General features: G+C 40.5%; 1 protein-coding gene across 6 annotated transcripts; it reads right to left on the minus strand.

The window, feature by feature from the left end:
- On the minus strand, nucleotides 798-14,087 carry LOC8059833. Of its 6 annotated transcripts, none has more exons than XR_002449482.1 (3): nucleotides 13,373-14,086; nucleotides 1,425-1,543; nucleotides 798-1,231 (listed from the first exon to the last, which is right to left on the minus strand). XR_002449482.1 is itself a non-coding variant. In XM_021452016.1 (3 exons), the coding sequence occupies exons 1-2, from the start codon at nucleotides 13,832-13,834 to the stop codon at nucleotides 1,484-1,486; spliced, it is 522 nt and encodes a 173-aa protein (XP_021307691.1). In that variant the 5' UTR covers nucleotides 13,835-14,087; the 3' UTR covers nucleotides 798-1,231; nucleotides 1,474-1,483. The 6 variants fall into 6 exon arrangements, 4 of the variants coding, with proteins under 4 accessions (XP_021307691.1, XP_021307648.1, XP_021307583.1 ...); XR_002449472.1 differs by having other exon boundaries at nucleotides 1,316-1,543; XM_021452016.1 differs by having other exon boundaries at nucleotides 1,474-1,543; nucleotides 13,373-14,087.

Genomic DNA, 16,736 nt, shown 5'->3' on the forward strand with positions numbered 1-16,736 from the left:
GGCAGGCCATCTTTCTGCCGCCGTGGGGAGAAGCAATTTATATTATACTAATAGAATATATATATATAAGGGGCCGGGAGGGCAATGCGGCGCCAGCTCAGTGGATCTTTGCGTGCGTTGCCTGAGGGAAGACGGACGGAGATGGAACGCACGAAACGAAAAGGGAGCCCGGGCCGATGGTGCGCGCCGTTGGCAAGACATGCAAAGCGCGTGCATGCGCTTCTTGGATGGATAGCGGTTGCGTACACACGACACGAGCTCCATCAGTTCTGTTGGCGACCCGGCCGGTCTCGGGCCGGGGAATGTGGCCTTGCTACTACTTACTAGTAGCAGGCAGGCATGCGCACCTGATCCACTTTACTGCCTCCTGTCTACGTACGACTCTACGGTCTACGGTCCCTAAAAACAATGCCAATCTTAATTTGCACATATAGAAAAATGTATAAACGGTTTCTTGAACGAGTTTTTAAGTAAAAGGGTTAAAGCCTTGTTTAATTAGTTTGAGTCCGAAAAGGTTTTGGGTGTTACATTGAATGTGACATGAGGGTATTATGCGGGGGTGTTCGGATACTAATAGAAAAATAAATTTTGGTTGTTCGGAAAATATATCAGAAAACCGTGAGACGAATTTATTAAGTATAATTAATATGTGATTAACATATGTGTTACTGTAGCATTTAGTGTCTAATCATAGATTAATTAGACTTAAAAGATTTATCTTGTAAACTCCAATTAATCTGTGCAATTGATCGAGTTTCTGATTGTTATAATTGTAACAGACACTCAAAATATGTCACTAAGAGAAACAGTAGACATATATTGCGCGGACATCGACCATTCTAGTACTATTTCACAACCAGCACCGTTTTACATGGTTTTCCTTCCAAATTCAACATGTACAGAAGGAAGCAATAATCAGCGTGAACAAAGTAGCAGGTAACATGCTTCTAAGTAGGACCAATATGCGAGTTAGAGTGGTTGTCTAGAACATCTTAGGCATAAGATAATAAATTGCTTAATGCAATGGACAGATGGAAGTGTTAAGTGTATATCCTTCCCCCATCACGAAAAGTCATAATCAAGTCAGAAGTCACCATGCCCTTTAATTAGAGCCATAGTCTTCATCATCATAATTGCCATAATCATTGTCAGCTTCATGGTCATAGCCTTCACCACCATTGTCGTAATCATCTTCGCATTCATGGTTGTAGTCTCTTGTAGCAGTATTGTCCTAGAGAAAAAGAATAATGTAATTTTGTTAGGAACAGAAAAAGAGTTTACTGTCCGGCGCTAGACAAAAAAAGCCTAGCATGACCTCATCGATTTAGTTTTACTGTTACTTCAGAGATAGTGCATCGCAAAAGAAGATGAACAATAGCACGATACATATCTGAGTTCTTTCAGAAAAAAACACTCAATAGTACTTGTGTCGTGCTCCTCACTGAAATCATTGGTAGCTATAGTTGTATTAACTTGTTCAGCTTCATTTGGACCAAACATTGTCAAGCTCCCTTGTGAAGCCAGCCTCTGATTCAGAAGTAGCCTGCATTAGATATGTTTAGTAATCATCAAGAGGAAGGATATGGCAAAATAACACTCCTGTAGTGCTTGATATAGAATTATAAGAAACATCAAATGAAAATGACTAATGATGCTTGCCAAAATAAGATCCATGCAGGGAAAAGCAAGTATTACTGATACAGAGTACAGCAAGAGTATAGTGAACAGAGGATGCTATCAGTATTAGCTATTGATTACAGCACGATTCGTTTTGCAGAGATAATATAATCCATAATGTGGAAATATTGCATAGTTCTTAGCTTGGTCTTTTATTATCCAAGCTGTCTAAGTGATGACACTAACACTGTTATAAATACATATATAGTGATGACACAGGCTGATCACACTGTTACAAATTCTTAGCTTGATGTGGAAATATTACATAGGGCATGGATGTCAGGCTAGCAAACACTGTTATAAATACATAGTGATGAATGGACTGATAACACTGATCATGAAAGAAGGCTAGGCAAAAGAAGCTTTTTTTTCCCTTGTGTGTCCTGTAGAAAATCTGGACGAGCAGTCGAGTATCATCGGTGTGGTGTGCCTGAATTTGAAAGAGTATCATTTGGGTGGGCCGGTTTGCTGCAGAGTTTTTCAGGTCAAAGGTTGCTGTATGCATGCAAAGTTTTTTTGATTCCTCAGATCGGTCATGTATGCATGCTGAGTTTTATGGTCCTGTATGCATGCAGATGGACCAGGGGTAACTCCCCGGAATTCTAAAAAAAAAAAGTGATACTGAATAATTGGCCACATAGCTTCAATCATTGTGCCCACCTATTCAAGTATACTGTTCTGTGGTCCTTTGATCCTACTGTTTCTTTTCCATTTGAGTGTCCCATTTGTACCGAGTTGAAAAAGCTCTCTCTCAAATGCTTAATGGCGCTAGTTTCTTTTAAAATGAAGATCTGTACATGGACGAAAATCTTTAGCTAATATGGTTATCTAGTGTCACTAGGTGAGATCTAGCAATGGATGTGTATTAGAACAAGTAGCGCGGTGAGTTGCAAGTGAAAACCTTTGGAAACTGTTTTGAAAATGCTAACCAGTGCTAAAGGTGATGGTCGTCCAGTGAAAAACCTATTGGAGTTAGCCATTCAAATTGGGTTTGAAAACTGTTCTGAAAATAGCTATTGGAGTTAGCCATTCAAATTGGGTTTGAAAAATGAGCTCGACGAACATGTTTTGCACCCACCAGTCTTTGGTGACCCACGGTGCTAGTTTTCAGAATGGTTTGATCGCCCATGGGAGCGCTCTGGTGGTCACTAGAGCTCGACCACAGGAGGTTAGTGCAATGCCCTGGGAACAAGAGTCCTAGCATCAGATTTTAGGTTAAAATAGGATGAGCGTCCGGGATGTTTCAAAAGGGGGCACAAGAGTCCTAGCATTGGAGAATAAAGGTGGCCTAAAAACTTTCTGTAGAAACATTCTAGGTGCACCGGAACCCTCCAGTGGTGCCTACCGGTCACTGGAGTGCTCACCGGGGCTTTGTTCCAAAAAAATTGTTTTCGTGTTTGTGAGGCTGGAGAGTCCACCGGATTTGTCTCGTGGTCACCGGAGAACTAGAGCTTAAAGCTCCTCAACGACTACCTCTAACATGTGTGTCAGTGACCATTGAGGACTCTGGTGGTAAGCTCTGGTGCTACCACCAAAGCTCTCTGGTGGTGTCACAGACTGCTCAATAAGGGCATAATGGCTAGTTTCTTGAGTCGGCTTATAACTAGAGGGTGTGGGCAATTCTTTTAGAACTCATGGACTCGCTTGCTGACTTGCACACCCATTAGAGCTAAAGAAACATCTCCACCGATGTAAACTTGCTAGAGACTGCATTCCTAGTGAGATTGGAGTGATCTATTGCATTTGATTTGAGAGATAGCATCTAGTGGCAATAGAGAATTGTGTTTGTTGTGGTTTTCTTGTTACTCTTGGTGGGTGCCGCCACCTAGACGGCTTGGAACAATAGTGATACCATTGAAGATTGTGAAGTGGTCCAAAGGTGAATGTGAGAGGTTCTTGTGCTCAACCTCACCGGAGTTGGCAAAGAGCAACTTTAGTGGAATCAGGGATTGAAGAAGAACCTTGTATATCGAGCTGGCACATAGAGAAGCGCTTACATGGGAGCCAAACTTGAGGAGTTGTTGAGCTTTGTTGAGGAGTGGCGATCCATAGGCTTGTGTCAACATGGACTGAGGTGACTGGCAAGTCATCAAACCACGAAGATAGATCTTTGTGTCTCCATTGTGGTATTGATTGTCCATTCTACTCTTGCATTACTTCTTTTGTTCAAATTTATAGAGCAAAAGTATCAGGCTTGTCATCTTAGGAAGCAAACCAAGCGTTTACATTTCTAGTGACATAGCTTATTTGATCTTGAAACTAGAACTGTGTAGGTTTTGATCACCCTATGTTGTGAAACATAGCTAGAGGTAGTGCTTATTACGGCCTCCTTTTGTTAAAATAAGTTTGCCTAGTATTGTATTTTGAAAGAAAATTTTAATAAGGCTATTCACCTCTTGTAGCCATCCAAAGATCCCTTTCAAGGAGGGCCATCCTGCGATATGGATGGAACGATGGTGTTGTGTCGTGAAGAATAGTGAGGAAGAAGAGGTCGTGTCGCCACCGTTTGGCCCACCACTTGAGTTCACAACTACTGGTGGTTGGATCCACCATGCAATCCCCCACCTTGAACCTTTGTTGCATCTATCGACACGTCAAAACGCATCATACCCAATGTCTGCATTGCCAAGCAGTCACTAGCAACGAAGCAATAGCAATCAGATCTTCATCTTTTTTCTAGAGATGGCCAGTTGCAGCTCATTTCCTTGATGGAGATGAAGAATAGTGATCTGGGAGCAATCTAGTAGAAGGCCAAATGGAGACCCAATTGTGCATGGGGAAGGCCCTTGGACTATCCATGGAGTTACCCAACCAAGTCTTTGCGATGACATCCATGCGAGGGGCTCCAACGAGGACTAGAGGGAAGCATGAACTTCTTGGTACCTAACAAATATCGTCATTGCAGGAGTTTGCACATCTCTAGGACTCTAACTCATTTATGTTTCCATATTTATTTGCTTTCCTAGGTTGTGTGCTTACCTTTCTTAGTGAACTTGCTAGGTTAGTTTATAGGATTGAAACGAAGGGTGCAAAACTCTCAACAGTTACCAAAGCTGATGTGCACATCTAGATATAATCTTGCATAGGTTTTGACATGAAGGTGTTAGATGGCCGATTGGTTTTAAAGTTGCCTAATTCACCTCCCCCCTCTTAAGTGTCATGGCCCATTTACTAACTATTTCACATAAATCCATTAAGACTAAGTTTATGACTATGAGTAAGGATGGTAATGTCGTTCTGCATAGCAACTTGGTAGGTTTTTAGGCATATTTGTAACAACACACACACATACGTATATGTATATGTACTTTGTGAATATTATTTATAATCTAATCTAGGAGAGAAGAGCATAGGTTTGGCATGGACTCTAGTTGGCTACATGTGTTGTTTGTTAAAGTACCTATGTTAGTGGTCTACTACTTGCTAGATGATCAAAAACCCAACATTGCTTTGTTGCCATGTTCCTTTACTTAGTTTGGAATTTGTATCTTTGTATGAGACTATGTCCTTTGGAACTTGTGAGTTGTGACTATGAGTCAAAAAGTCTAAGAATGTCCTATGTCAATGTCTACTATGATGGTTGAATCTCTAAGATGGTGAACTCCAGAATTGTGATTTATGTACTCATTATTATATTTGTCATTGTGTGATACACTTCCCTGTCCAAGTGCTTCAATGACATAATGAGTATGTCTGTTATTACGTTTAATCGATAATCAACATAATTTAGTTGACACTGCAGTTAGTAGGTTATTTGATTTCTAGGAATAACTTTATTGAAGACAACGCCATAGTTGAAATAATTAAAACCCAAGTTACGAACCAAATTCACCAGTTTAGCCGAATGCCTAGGTCTACTGCTTACTATGGTCATGACAAATGCATCGAGGCAACTCCTACACTTGGACCATCGACAACTGAGTCTTTTGGTTGTAAAGTGGGTATGCACTAATGATTATTGATGATTCCTCTAGTTATTATTGGATTTACTTTATGGAATCTAAAGATTAGGTTTTTAATCATTTATAAAGTCTTGCTCTTATATTATGTATTTATCTATTAGAGCTATTAGAAATGAAAATGAAAAATGGAACTGGATTTAGAAATTCTTCTTTTGATATCTTTTGTGCTGAAAAAGAAATTGATCATCAATTTCATCAACCTGTGTTCCACAACAAAATAGTGTAGTTCAGAGGAAAAACAAAACTTTGGTTCAGATGGCTTGGACAATGCTAGAAAAATATGAAGCTCCAAGAAAATTTTGGGTTGTGACTATATCTCATTCCTTATATATTCTAAAGAGTGTTTCTAAGATTTAAAAACATGGTAAAACTTCATCCAACCACTAAGTGGGTTTTGGTATCATGACCATGTAATTAAGAATATAATGATATTTATGAGTCAGTGACAGCTTACAAAGGATCATGGGCGCATGGCAAGGAAAGGAGACACCCCAATTCAAAAGGGTTTTATTTTCAAAATTGAGTATAGAAAAGCCATACTATGAGGTGGACACCACTGGTAAGCTAGGATGAATAAAGTGCTCAATTTCCATATGCAAAGATCAACCAAAAACCTAGTGAACCCAAATAGCTAGTGCATATTACTTCCCATTTGTTTCTAGCGTGCGCAAAACCTTCGCATGTTTGTGTGGAACTCCGCGGCTCTGGTGCGGAACCTCCATACTTGGCCAGTCAGACGTTTTGAGAATGAGGGTGATAAATACTTATTCCTCTCCTCCCCGGTGGTTGTCTTCCTCATTCATCTTCAACCTAGAAGCAGACAAGCCTTCCTACCTCCATTAAATGCTCCCAACCTCTCTAGCTTGGTTCTTAATGAAAACCTTGTGAGACTTGGTGAGATTGGAAGGGAGCTTGTGAAGATCTCAAAGTTGAGAACACTTTTCTACTCCTAGCTGCTTGTAGGTGTTTGTTACTCTTGTAGCAAGGTCTCCTAGACGACTAGTGGTCGTCTGTTGAAGCATCCAAGTTTTGTGAAGTGCTCCAGGAAGTTTGTATTGCCTAGAAGATCTCGGTGGGACCCTCAAGTTCAACCTTGATGTTTGACTTGAGAAGAGAATAGGGTTGGAAGAGACCCAAAGCCTTTGTGATATTCTCAACAACGTGATTGTTAGCAAACTTTGGTGGCAAGTTGAACCACGGGATAAATCTCATGTCTTGTTTCTTGTATAGTCCTTGTGTTGGTCTCACTTGTTTTTGAGGTCATATTCTAGGGTTTGCACTCGATCTACTCATCCTTCAAACTCTAGGTGCAACCCTTAGTTTAAACAAGTTTCTACACCTCCCAAGGAGGATTTTATTTGATTCAGTCTAAATTACTAGCTCTCAAATTTGTTGTGCTTCGATTCGATCTAAATTACTAGCTCTCAGATTTCATCAAGTCTCCATAGGTTTGTATGGAACCTTCGCATTCTACTAATCGCTTGCTTTTAATTTAATTTTGTTAATCAAGCCTATTCATCCCCCTCTAGGTCCTTGCCAGATCATTTCAAGGTTCGGCTTGGACATAGTTGTTGTAAATTGGTTGTGGTATAGTGCTAGCATATCTTATTTAGAGCTTTTGGGTGCAAATGTTTTGTGTTAAAGTATGCAAACTTAGATAAATTCGAAGCTAGATCAACTGATGGTGTTTTTCTTGGATACCTTGCTCATTCTCATGGTCATCATGTGTGTTGGCAACTAAAAAACTAAAAAACCTATGGAATTACTTTTGATGAGGCTAGTCCATGCACTAGTCTAAGTGATGCAGGTACAAGGCCAGTCCATACACTAGTCTAAGTCATGTAGGTACAACTACATATATCTAGGGGCACTAAATTTTGGGCTGGCCGATGATTTCAAGGAAAATCTACCCTGAAATCGGCTCCTAACTTGATCAAGTTGGTTCCTAAGAGAATTTCCAAGAAGAGAACAATAAGGAGGCATTGAACAATAGAAGATCGATATTTGATATCAAAGGCACCTTAACTGCCCTGTGGTCTTGAATATTTGACCATTTGGGATTTGGTGGATGATATGGTCTTGGATCCTGCTATTTCTGATCAGCACTTTTCACGCCTCTCTAAGAGTGGTAGCTACAACAACAAATCTATCTATGAGTCCTTATTCATTGGTACTATCATCGAGTTAGCTCCTTGGAATCAAATCTAGAAGAGCCGGGCTCCTCTAAAATGCAAGTTCTTCATTTGGCATGCTCTCAACAGATGTTGGATGACCGACCGTCTTAGAAAGCACGGCTTGCCTCATCTCGCTACGTGCCCTCTTTGTGATCAGGTCAGGGAGACTATCCAACATATTATGATGGCATGTGTCTTCTCTAGGAAAGTTTGTGAAATCATTCTTCAGAAGACACATGATACTAGTTGGTTTTCGTGTCTCCTCACTCGTTTGATACTCGTTTCTCTAGCGGGTGGTGGAAGTCCATAAAAGGCTTGCCTAAAGATCCTAAGAAGGGCCTAAATAGCCTTATAATTCTGGTGGCCTAGGAACTTTGGAATCAAAGAAATTTCTGTGTTTTGAGGGTGGCTCCCCATATATCTAGATGGTTCTCCAAAATGTGAAACAAGAGTGTTCACTATGGTATTCAGTTGGTGCTCGAAGCCTCCCCAAGTTGGTCTCCTCAGGGTTTTCCGTGCTGAGTCATGGGATGTACCTTATTCTTGTTTAGGTGTGTGTATGTGTGTTATGGACTGGGTCATGTGTATCCCATTAGTTGTTATTGGGTTTTTTGGCTATGGTCTCCTGACCTTCCCATGTAGCCTGCTTTTTCTTCTTCTTCTTAATGAAATGACACAAAGCTCTCCCATGTCGTTTGAAAGAAAAATATCTAGGGGAGAGCATATTTGTTGATGAAGATAAGGTTATGATCCTCCTATTTCTCCTCCTATAATTTCTACTAGATCTACTACTATGGTATAGTTGGGCATCCTCAAGCTACTACTTCTTTTTTTGAAGTAAACAAGCTACTACTTCATCTACACATTGAAAATGAACAAGAAGGTGCTTCAAAAATTTATGCTCCTCAACACATTCATAGGAAACATCCACCGAAAAAATGTTTAGAGATTTAAATGAAAGAGTAACAAGATTAAAAGCCCTAGTTTGATTTTGGATAATGATAAAACCTAAGTGTACTAACCTTTATTATGAGTGAAATACAAAGATACATTCGTACACACTAAATGATGGAGCTAGGTGATGGTCATGGTGATAAAGGTGACCGTAAGATAATATCAAGTGCTCCAACTTAGAAAAGAAGAATAGAAAAATAAAATGGGCTCAAAGCAAAGGTATATTTAATAGGACCATTTTGTTTTTGCCACTCAAGACACCAAGTGGGTGTGAATGGGTTTAGCCTAGATAATCGTACTATAAAGAGAAAAAATCTTCAATTACAATGATTATCTAGTGCCACTAAGTATGAGTCTCATTTACATATACCTAGCGTTTTAGTAACATGAGGAGGAGCATGAGAAAGCCCCTAAAAATATTTGTGAAAAGCTAACTTAAAATGTCCAATTTATTTTGGAATATTTTTTATGAAGTTAGAAACCTGAAAAGGCTTGAAAAATGCTAAAAAATCATAAAAAGTGAACTATTGTTGTCCAAATTAAAAGGAATTGCAAGCAGCTGAAACAAGGATAGGAAGTTACAGCTATATGTGCACATACTGGACCAAGAAAATGAAGTATTAGTGCCTATTTATTGTTGTGGGACCCATGATTCTTTATTGGAGAGTGTGTGGCATCATGAAGCTTAGTGACTCTCCATTTCCTTTGCATGTGTGCATGCAGAAAAGTGTGGTGCTCTATTAGAGCAAGTATTATAGTGGGCTGTAAGCTGGCTAAATGTTGAGGTGGAGGAGAGAAGGAAGGAGAGAGAAGAGAAGCAGGCTGTAAGCTTACAGTCTTACAGTCAGCTTAGGCACAGGAAGCACAAAACTTTGTGAGAGAGATAAGTGAACCATGTATTAATAATGAATAGCTAACTATTATATGGGTGGGCTGGAAGAAGGCTGCAAGGAATCATACAACCAGCAAGTGGGCTGTATTATTAAACTTGCTCTTAGGCTAGTCTCAATGAGAATTTCATGTGAGTTTCATTTGCATTAAATAGATTGTCACATAAGATTTTTTTATGACATGGCGGTGTATTTAAGAAGAGAGAGAAGAAATGGGTTTCGTCTAGATAAAACTCTCTTGGCACGATTACCAGTTCTCTATGAGTCTTAGAATTAAATGCCTATGAAACCTAGAGCTAGAGCAAAATTGTTTTACACCTTTTGTTATACTAATCCTTTGATCTAGTACTTTGTAGATTTTTTAAATAATTCACCTCCCCCCTCTAGCCATATTATGACCTTTCAAAGGTCTAGGTTCATTGATTTTGACTGACATGCTCATTCTCCTTTTGTTCCTTCTTTTAAGCCCAAAGATGTATCCCATGCATTAAGCAACGAATCTTGGATCAATGACATGCATGAAAAACTAGAGAACTTTGAATATAATAAAATTTTGGGAACTTGTTTTCACCTCTCTATAATTGGAAATAAATTAGTTTAAAAAACAAACAAAGTGAGTATTGGTGTTGTGGTTAGAAAGAAAGCTACGTTGGTTGCTCAAGTTCTTACACAAATAGAACATTATTTTGATGAAACCGTTAACCCATTGCTAGATTGTAATCCATTTGAATTTGTTAGCTTTTGCAGCACCTAAAGGTTTAATTTGGAAGACGAGGAGGTTTAAAAATATTTTCAATCTACTATATCATGCTCTAGGAGCCTGTTTCAAACCATACAAATTTTTAACAGTTTAAAAACATGATTAGAATACTATGCATTTTCAAAAATAGGTGGTTGCTTAAATTAAACCTCCTCATCTATGTAGCCATTGATGGCTACCAAATTGGAAGCCATTAGAATTTGTTAGCCTTTGTAGCACCTAAATTGTTTTTTCTCAATGGCTACATAGATGAGGAGGTTTAATTTAAGAAACCACCTATTTTTGAAAATCCATAGTTTTCTAATCATGTTTTTAAATTGTTAAAAATTTGTATGGTTTAAAATAGGCTCCTAGAGCATGATATAGTAGATTGAAAATATTTTTAATAGAAAAGGGGGTCTTATGGGAAATGTTGATAAAACTCTCTTTATACTTAAACAAGGCAATGCTCAATTATTAGTTCAGATTTATGTTGCTGATATCATTTTTGGGTGTGCATCTCATGCTTTGGTGACTAAGTTTTAAGAAATGACCAGTAAAGAATTTGACATGAGTATGATAGCAGAGTTGTCTTAGTTTTTGAGACTGCAAATAAACAAACAAATCAGGGTACTGTTGTGCATCAAAGTAATTAAGTATACAGGTGATTTTTTTACATCATTTTGGGATGGAAAACTGCAAGCCTATTATGACACCTATGGGAGCTGCTTCGACACTTGATCTTGATGAAGATGGTGAGCCCATTTCTCAAAAAGAGTATAGGAGCATGATTGGATCACTTTATCTTACTGCTAGACATTCAATAATCTCTGTGTCTATGTGCTCGTTTTCAAGCTTCCTTACGCTTCACATCTGCAAGCTGTCAAAAAAGATGTTTAGGTATCTACATGTTCCTCAAAATTTTGGCATATGGATTTCTACTCCACGTGTATTAGCTTTAAGGTCTTCTTCTGATGCTGATTTTGGAGATTCTAGAACTGATAGAAAAAAATACTTCTGGCTCGTGTCACTTTTTGGGTAGTTCACTTATTACATGGTCATTTAGAAAACAATCTTATATTGCACAATCTACTATTGAATCTGAATATGTAGTTGTTGCTAGTTGTTGGTCTCAAATTCTTTGGATAATCTACAGTTAAAAGAGTATGGTTACACGATAAATTTGAATAGTGTTCCACTTTTCTATAAATAACACTAGTGCTATATGTATTTCCAAGTACCTGGTGCAAAATTAAAAAATAAGCATATTAATATAAGATTTCACTTTCCTCAAGATCATGGGATAAAGGGAATGTTGCACTTCATCATATAGATATTTAATATTAGTTGGCAGATATTTTCACAAAACCTTTGGATTCTTCTCATTTTGCTTTACTTTGGGCAGAACTTGAGGTTATTCATCCAACTTGTGCTTGTACCTAGTTGCATGTTGATTCATGTGCAGAGGTTACTTGAGGGTAAGTTGTGTCATATTCAACAAATTAACAAAAAAAATACCTAATTCCTACTACCTACTTTTTTGCTTGAGTGCAAACTGCAATGCTCAGTTGTTGTCGTGCCCTTTATGCTCCACAACAACTGGGCAAGAGACAAGTCAATGTCGTAACAAGAAGAAGAGAAATAGAGGCGTTGATGCCCTCTAAAACAGCCTGCAACATCAAATTGGAGATATGGAGGTTTTGGATTTGGGATTTGTGGAGAAAGAGGACTGGGGGCAAGAGAAGGAATATACGCCGCTCACTCCCAAGAATCTTTTTGGCTTGCTGGCGACTATCCTTGTCAATCCATGGTGCTTCCGCACTTGGACAGATAGGGTGCGCTGCGAGCATCATGATTCGCAAAGGGAGCTCAACGGATGCCACATGACATATGACAAAAGATTTTTTATTTGATTGTTGGGCTGGGCCTAGGGTATTGTCAGAGCATAATGATGGACCTCCCTAGTTTGGCCCATGGTTAGTATAGGGAGAAGGATGACATAGATCGTAATTGTGTGAAGCACATGGTTAAGCGTATGTAGACCAAGATAGGAGAAGAAATAGGACAATGAAGATTTCAATCTATTGCTTGATTTCCCAAATACAATACTCTTCATATAAATAATAATAACAATAGTAGGTTGGTTTACATGTGCCCCTCACTAAACTAGTCCGTGAACCAATAATGTCAAATAAATGAAAGCGTGAATCATAAAAAGGAGGAATGATAAACCAGCCCTAATATGAATGGCCTAATATGAATTAACAAAAATAAAATTGAGTACTTTTCTGTTTCAAATTATAAGTCGCTTTAGCATTTTTTTAAGCACATAATTTTTACAAAATATATATGTCTAGATACACAGCAAAAGCTACATATATAAAAAAAGGAAAAACGACTTATAATTTGGAACGTAGGGAGTAACATTAATTAAAAATGGAAAGGATCAAATGAACAAAAGGCAATTGCATGAAGCAACGTCAAAGACATGAGATTATAGTCATCAGGGAACAAGAGCAGCAAGCATCAGCTCGTGTGTAGCAAATAGTAATGAAAGGACAAAATTGATAGAATTATAAACTTAAAAGGTGTGCCTGTACAAACTAAAGCGACTACGTGAGTGTACTGTAGCTCATCAAGAACTGGATATGCTAGTTCCAGGATCACGGAAAAGTGTACATTTTTTCCTAATAATAATAAATTTAACTACTAGTGCTTCACAACGTACGCGTGTTGGCTTAAGACTAGGACAATTATTCTAAAATAAATCACCTATACATTGGTATCGTGAGCTAATCAGCTACTAATAGTAACAAAATGGTCTTCTTTCCCGTTGATGCGGTGGGCCTGACCTGTTGTAGTGCTAATGTGCTATACAGTTTTGCTTGCAACTTGGTATGGAGCGGTTAACAAAGATAGAATCATGTACGAGTACGACAGAGCGGCACGGGAGATCGATCGATGGGGATATCAGACCTTGGTGTGCAGGTGATGGTCGTAGAGCAGCGTCGGCGGCGAGAACACCGTATAGTTGTTCTCCAGCAGCAGCTGCGACCTGAAGCCGTCCTCGTCGTCGTCCTCGCCATCGTAGTAGTCCCCGCCGTCCGCCGCCGCCGCCTTATTATTGCCAGGCCTGGGGCTTGGGCTTGCGACGATGGTTTCCGACGACGCGTCCGCGCCCCTGGGGCTCAGCCCCTGGGCGACGCCGCCGGAGTCAAGGTCGTCGGGGCTGTACTTGGAGGGGTCGGCGTGGCGGCCGGTGAGCTCCTGCACGAGGGCGCGGAAACCCGCGGCGCTGGTCTTGACGCGCATGGGGTTGTCGATGTAAAGCACCTTGATCGGCTTCCTGCCGCCGCCGGCGCTCTTGTGCTTCGAAGACGACGCGCCGCCGCTCCCGCTCCGCCGAGCATTGCCCCTGGGGCTGCGCTCCTGATCCATCGCACAGCTCAGCTCGAGAATCGGCGATCCCGGAGGAGTGGGAGGAACGGGAGGAAGCGGGCGGCGAGCGGGGGCGTGGGCTACGGCTACCACGACGACGTCTGGCTGGCTCCGGCCATGTCTGAACAAACGGGTGCTCAGGGACGTACGGCCCGGGGATTTTTAGCTGGGCGGCGGAGGTGGGCGGCTGGGCGCTGGCGGCGCAGCGTGGCGGAGTAATGGCCGGGAGGGAGATGGGGCGGCAGGCATCACTCGGAAGAGGTGGGGCCTACATCCTACGTCAGCTGTGGGTCTTGATGTGACGTCACGGAAAACACCCCAATGCATTAGTCACCGCCCGCCGTTGCTTACCCGCTGTCGCTTACCTCCACGCTACGCGGCTGACAGGGAGGGCCCGCGTCCGGCGAACCAGCCAACCAAACCTCGGGGTACACGTTCGCTTCACGTGGGTGGATGGATGCAGCGATTGCCATGAGCCCAGGAAAAAATAATAATGGAATATATACTCCACGTCCAGGGCCCAGGATCGGAGACGACGCGTGTCCGGATCCTACGTGGGCCCCGCCTTGGGAGTGGTGCTTTTTTGTGAAGCGGCCATGGCGTGGATTGGATGATCACGCGGCCGCTGGCCCCCGAGGTCTCGATCCCGACGACGCCCACCGGACCACCGGCATCTCGCCGCTGCTCGCCCGCCGCCGCATCCTCGCCTCTCATGCCGATCCACGGCGGTCCACGCAGGCTCGTGAGCACCGGGTGAAGGTCTCGACGCCGGCGAGCTATATGTCGATCCGGAAGAAGCTCGCGCGCGACGTCGTCGAAGTACGTGGACACCGAAGGCGGTGCTGTCGATCGAGGAAGCCGAGGGGGGGGGGGGGGGGGGGGGGGGGCGGCTGATCGAGGGAGCATCGCCGGAGGATTACGACACCGACGCCAACGGCATTATTGTTGACTGTGGCCGCGCGAAAGTCCCAGCTCCCAACTGGAGCGCATGCACAAGCACAAGCTGGGCCGGCATCATCTTCCATGGCCGCGCAACGCTGCACCAGGAGTGCAGGACGCTTCAGGACACTGGAACTGGACATGGAGGACAGCTGCTTCCACTTCCACGGTAGCCAACGGGTACTTTCCTGCTGCACTGCAAGATTGTATATTCTTTCTACTTTCAGCTACAACTTTTCTGCCAAACAAACAATTATATCTAATATTATATTATTAACTTTATGTATTATAATGAATCACCTCTTGATTCTTATGCTTTAATGGTCTTGTTTTGTTTCAGGTTTTTTAGACGAAGGAAGCTTTAGTATTAACAAAAACAATAAAGTTTGAGGATCCATTGGAAGGCTTGAGAGGAAAATAGGTAATAAAAGGCCAAACTAGATGAAGCATGCATGCAGTCACTTTATTTTGCATCTTGGTTCGGTGACATGGGTTACACGCGATGTGATAGGAAAACTAAACCGGCTTATACAGAATACAGAAGAGAAATAGATAGTAGAAGAACACAATTTATCTGAAGACAAGCTATTGAGTATCATGATCTTGATTGCTTCTATAATCATTGAAATTCCATTAAGAATCCACTCATCCTCTCTATACAATCATGTTATGCAATCTATAACTCTTATAAAGTAAAACTACATTATATATTTTTCTTGACATACAAAACGTCCACCTCAGCAGTCATTTCTCAATATCAATTTCTCTTAATAAGCAAGGTGTCCACCTCAACAGTCCACTATCGTTTGCAATTAAAGTTCACTAGCACAAGAATTATGATATCCACGTCAGTGAGTCACATCATCCATTATGGATACAATTTCTATGATTATGCTAATAGATCTATACATGCATTATATTATATTATGTTATATTTCTACATTACCAACACCATACATATAGATTTCTTCTTTATACCCATGAGGCCACGACAATGCGCAAGAATTCCTCCTAATATATAATACAAGCATACACGATCGGAGAGAGAAGTGCTTCCTTTTCCCACGAACATATTACTAGTGCTCTGTTACCTTCAAGTTGCAAGCGAGTCCAGTTTTTATCCTTAAACTTGAAACCAAACAAATTTGGTGCTCTAGCTTATTGCATAGGTGGTTTTCTGTTTTCTATAAATAATGAAAGTATTGTTTTAATTATCTCTAAAAAACATAAGTAGTTTAAATTAAATCAGAAAATTATCATACAAGTACAATTTCTTCTAAAAATATCATAAGCTAATAATATATATATATATAGTTATTTTTGGAACCTGTTTATTTGTGTTCCTGTTGTTTTATTGTATTGTTGGTAGTCATGTTCATTATTTATTTAAAACAAATAAGATCAAAATAACTATGTAAATGACACCAAGAAATAGATAAGATTTTTAGAAGAAAACAAGAACTGGTTTTAATTTTTTCTGATTTAAAATAAATGAATTATCGATTTTTAGAGATCAAACCCGACTTTTTTGTTAATTTTATAAAATAGTAAACCGCCTATGAAACCAGACAGGGGATCGAACAAATTTATCTGGTTTTAATAATTAGAGTGTGTGTTCATTACCTGTTTTCATAATTCAAGGTAGAAAATCGGACTAATGCGCAACTTAAGTGGAGAAATGTACTCTAACCTTAATATATTATGTGGTCCAATAATAGCTAAAACAATGCATTGCGTGGCCAATACCTGGCAACAGTTCTTGAACTGTTGAACATATGGCATTATTGACTCGATCTGCTGACGTGGGTATTTTGTCGAATCCCTCCTGTCATTAAAGTACCTTGCAAACATAAAATGGTAAAAATATATGCATTGAGACGCAGATGTATTATTTCATATTTATATCAAACACCCGGCCGATACATGCAGGTAAATGTTACTCATTGCCATAAGTAATGCATGA

The sequence above is a fragment of the Sorghum bicolor genome, chromosome 1 (assembly GCF_000003195.3).
Source record: "Sorghum bicolor cultivar BTx623 chromosome 1, Sorghum_bicolor_NCBIv3, whole genome shotgun sequence".
Taxonomy (NCBI): Eukaryota; Viridiplantae; Streptophyta; class Magnoliopsida; order Poales; family Poaceae; genus Sorghum; species Sorghum bicolor.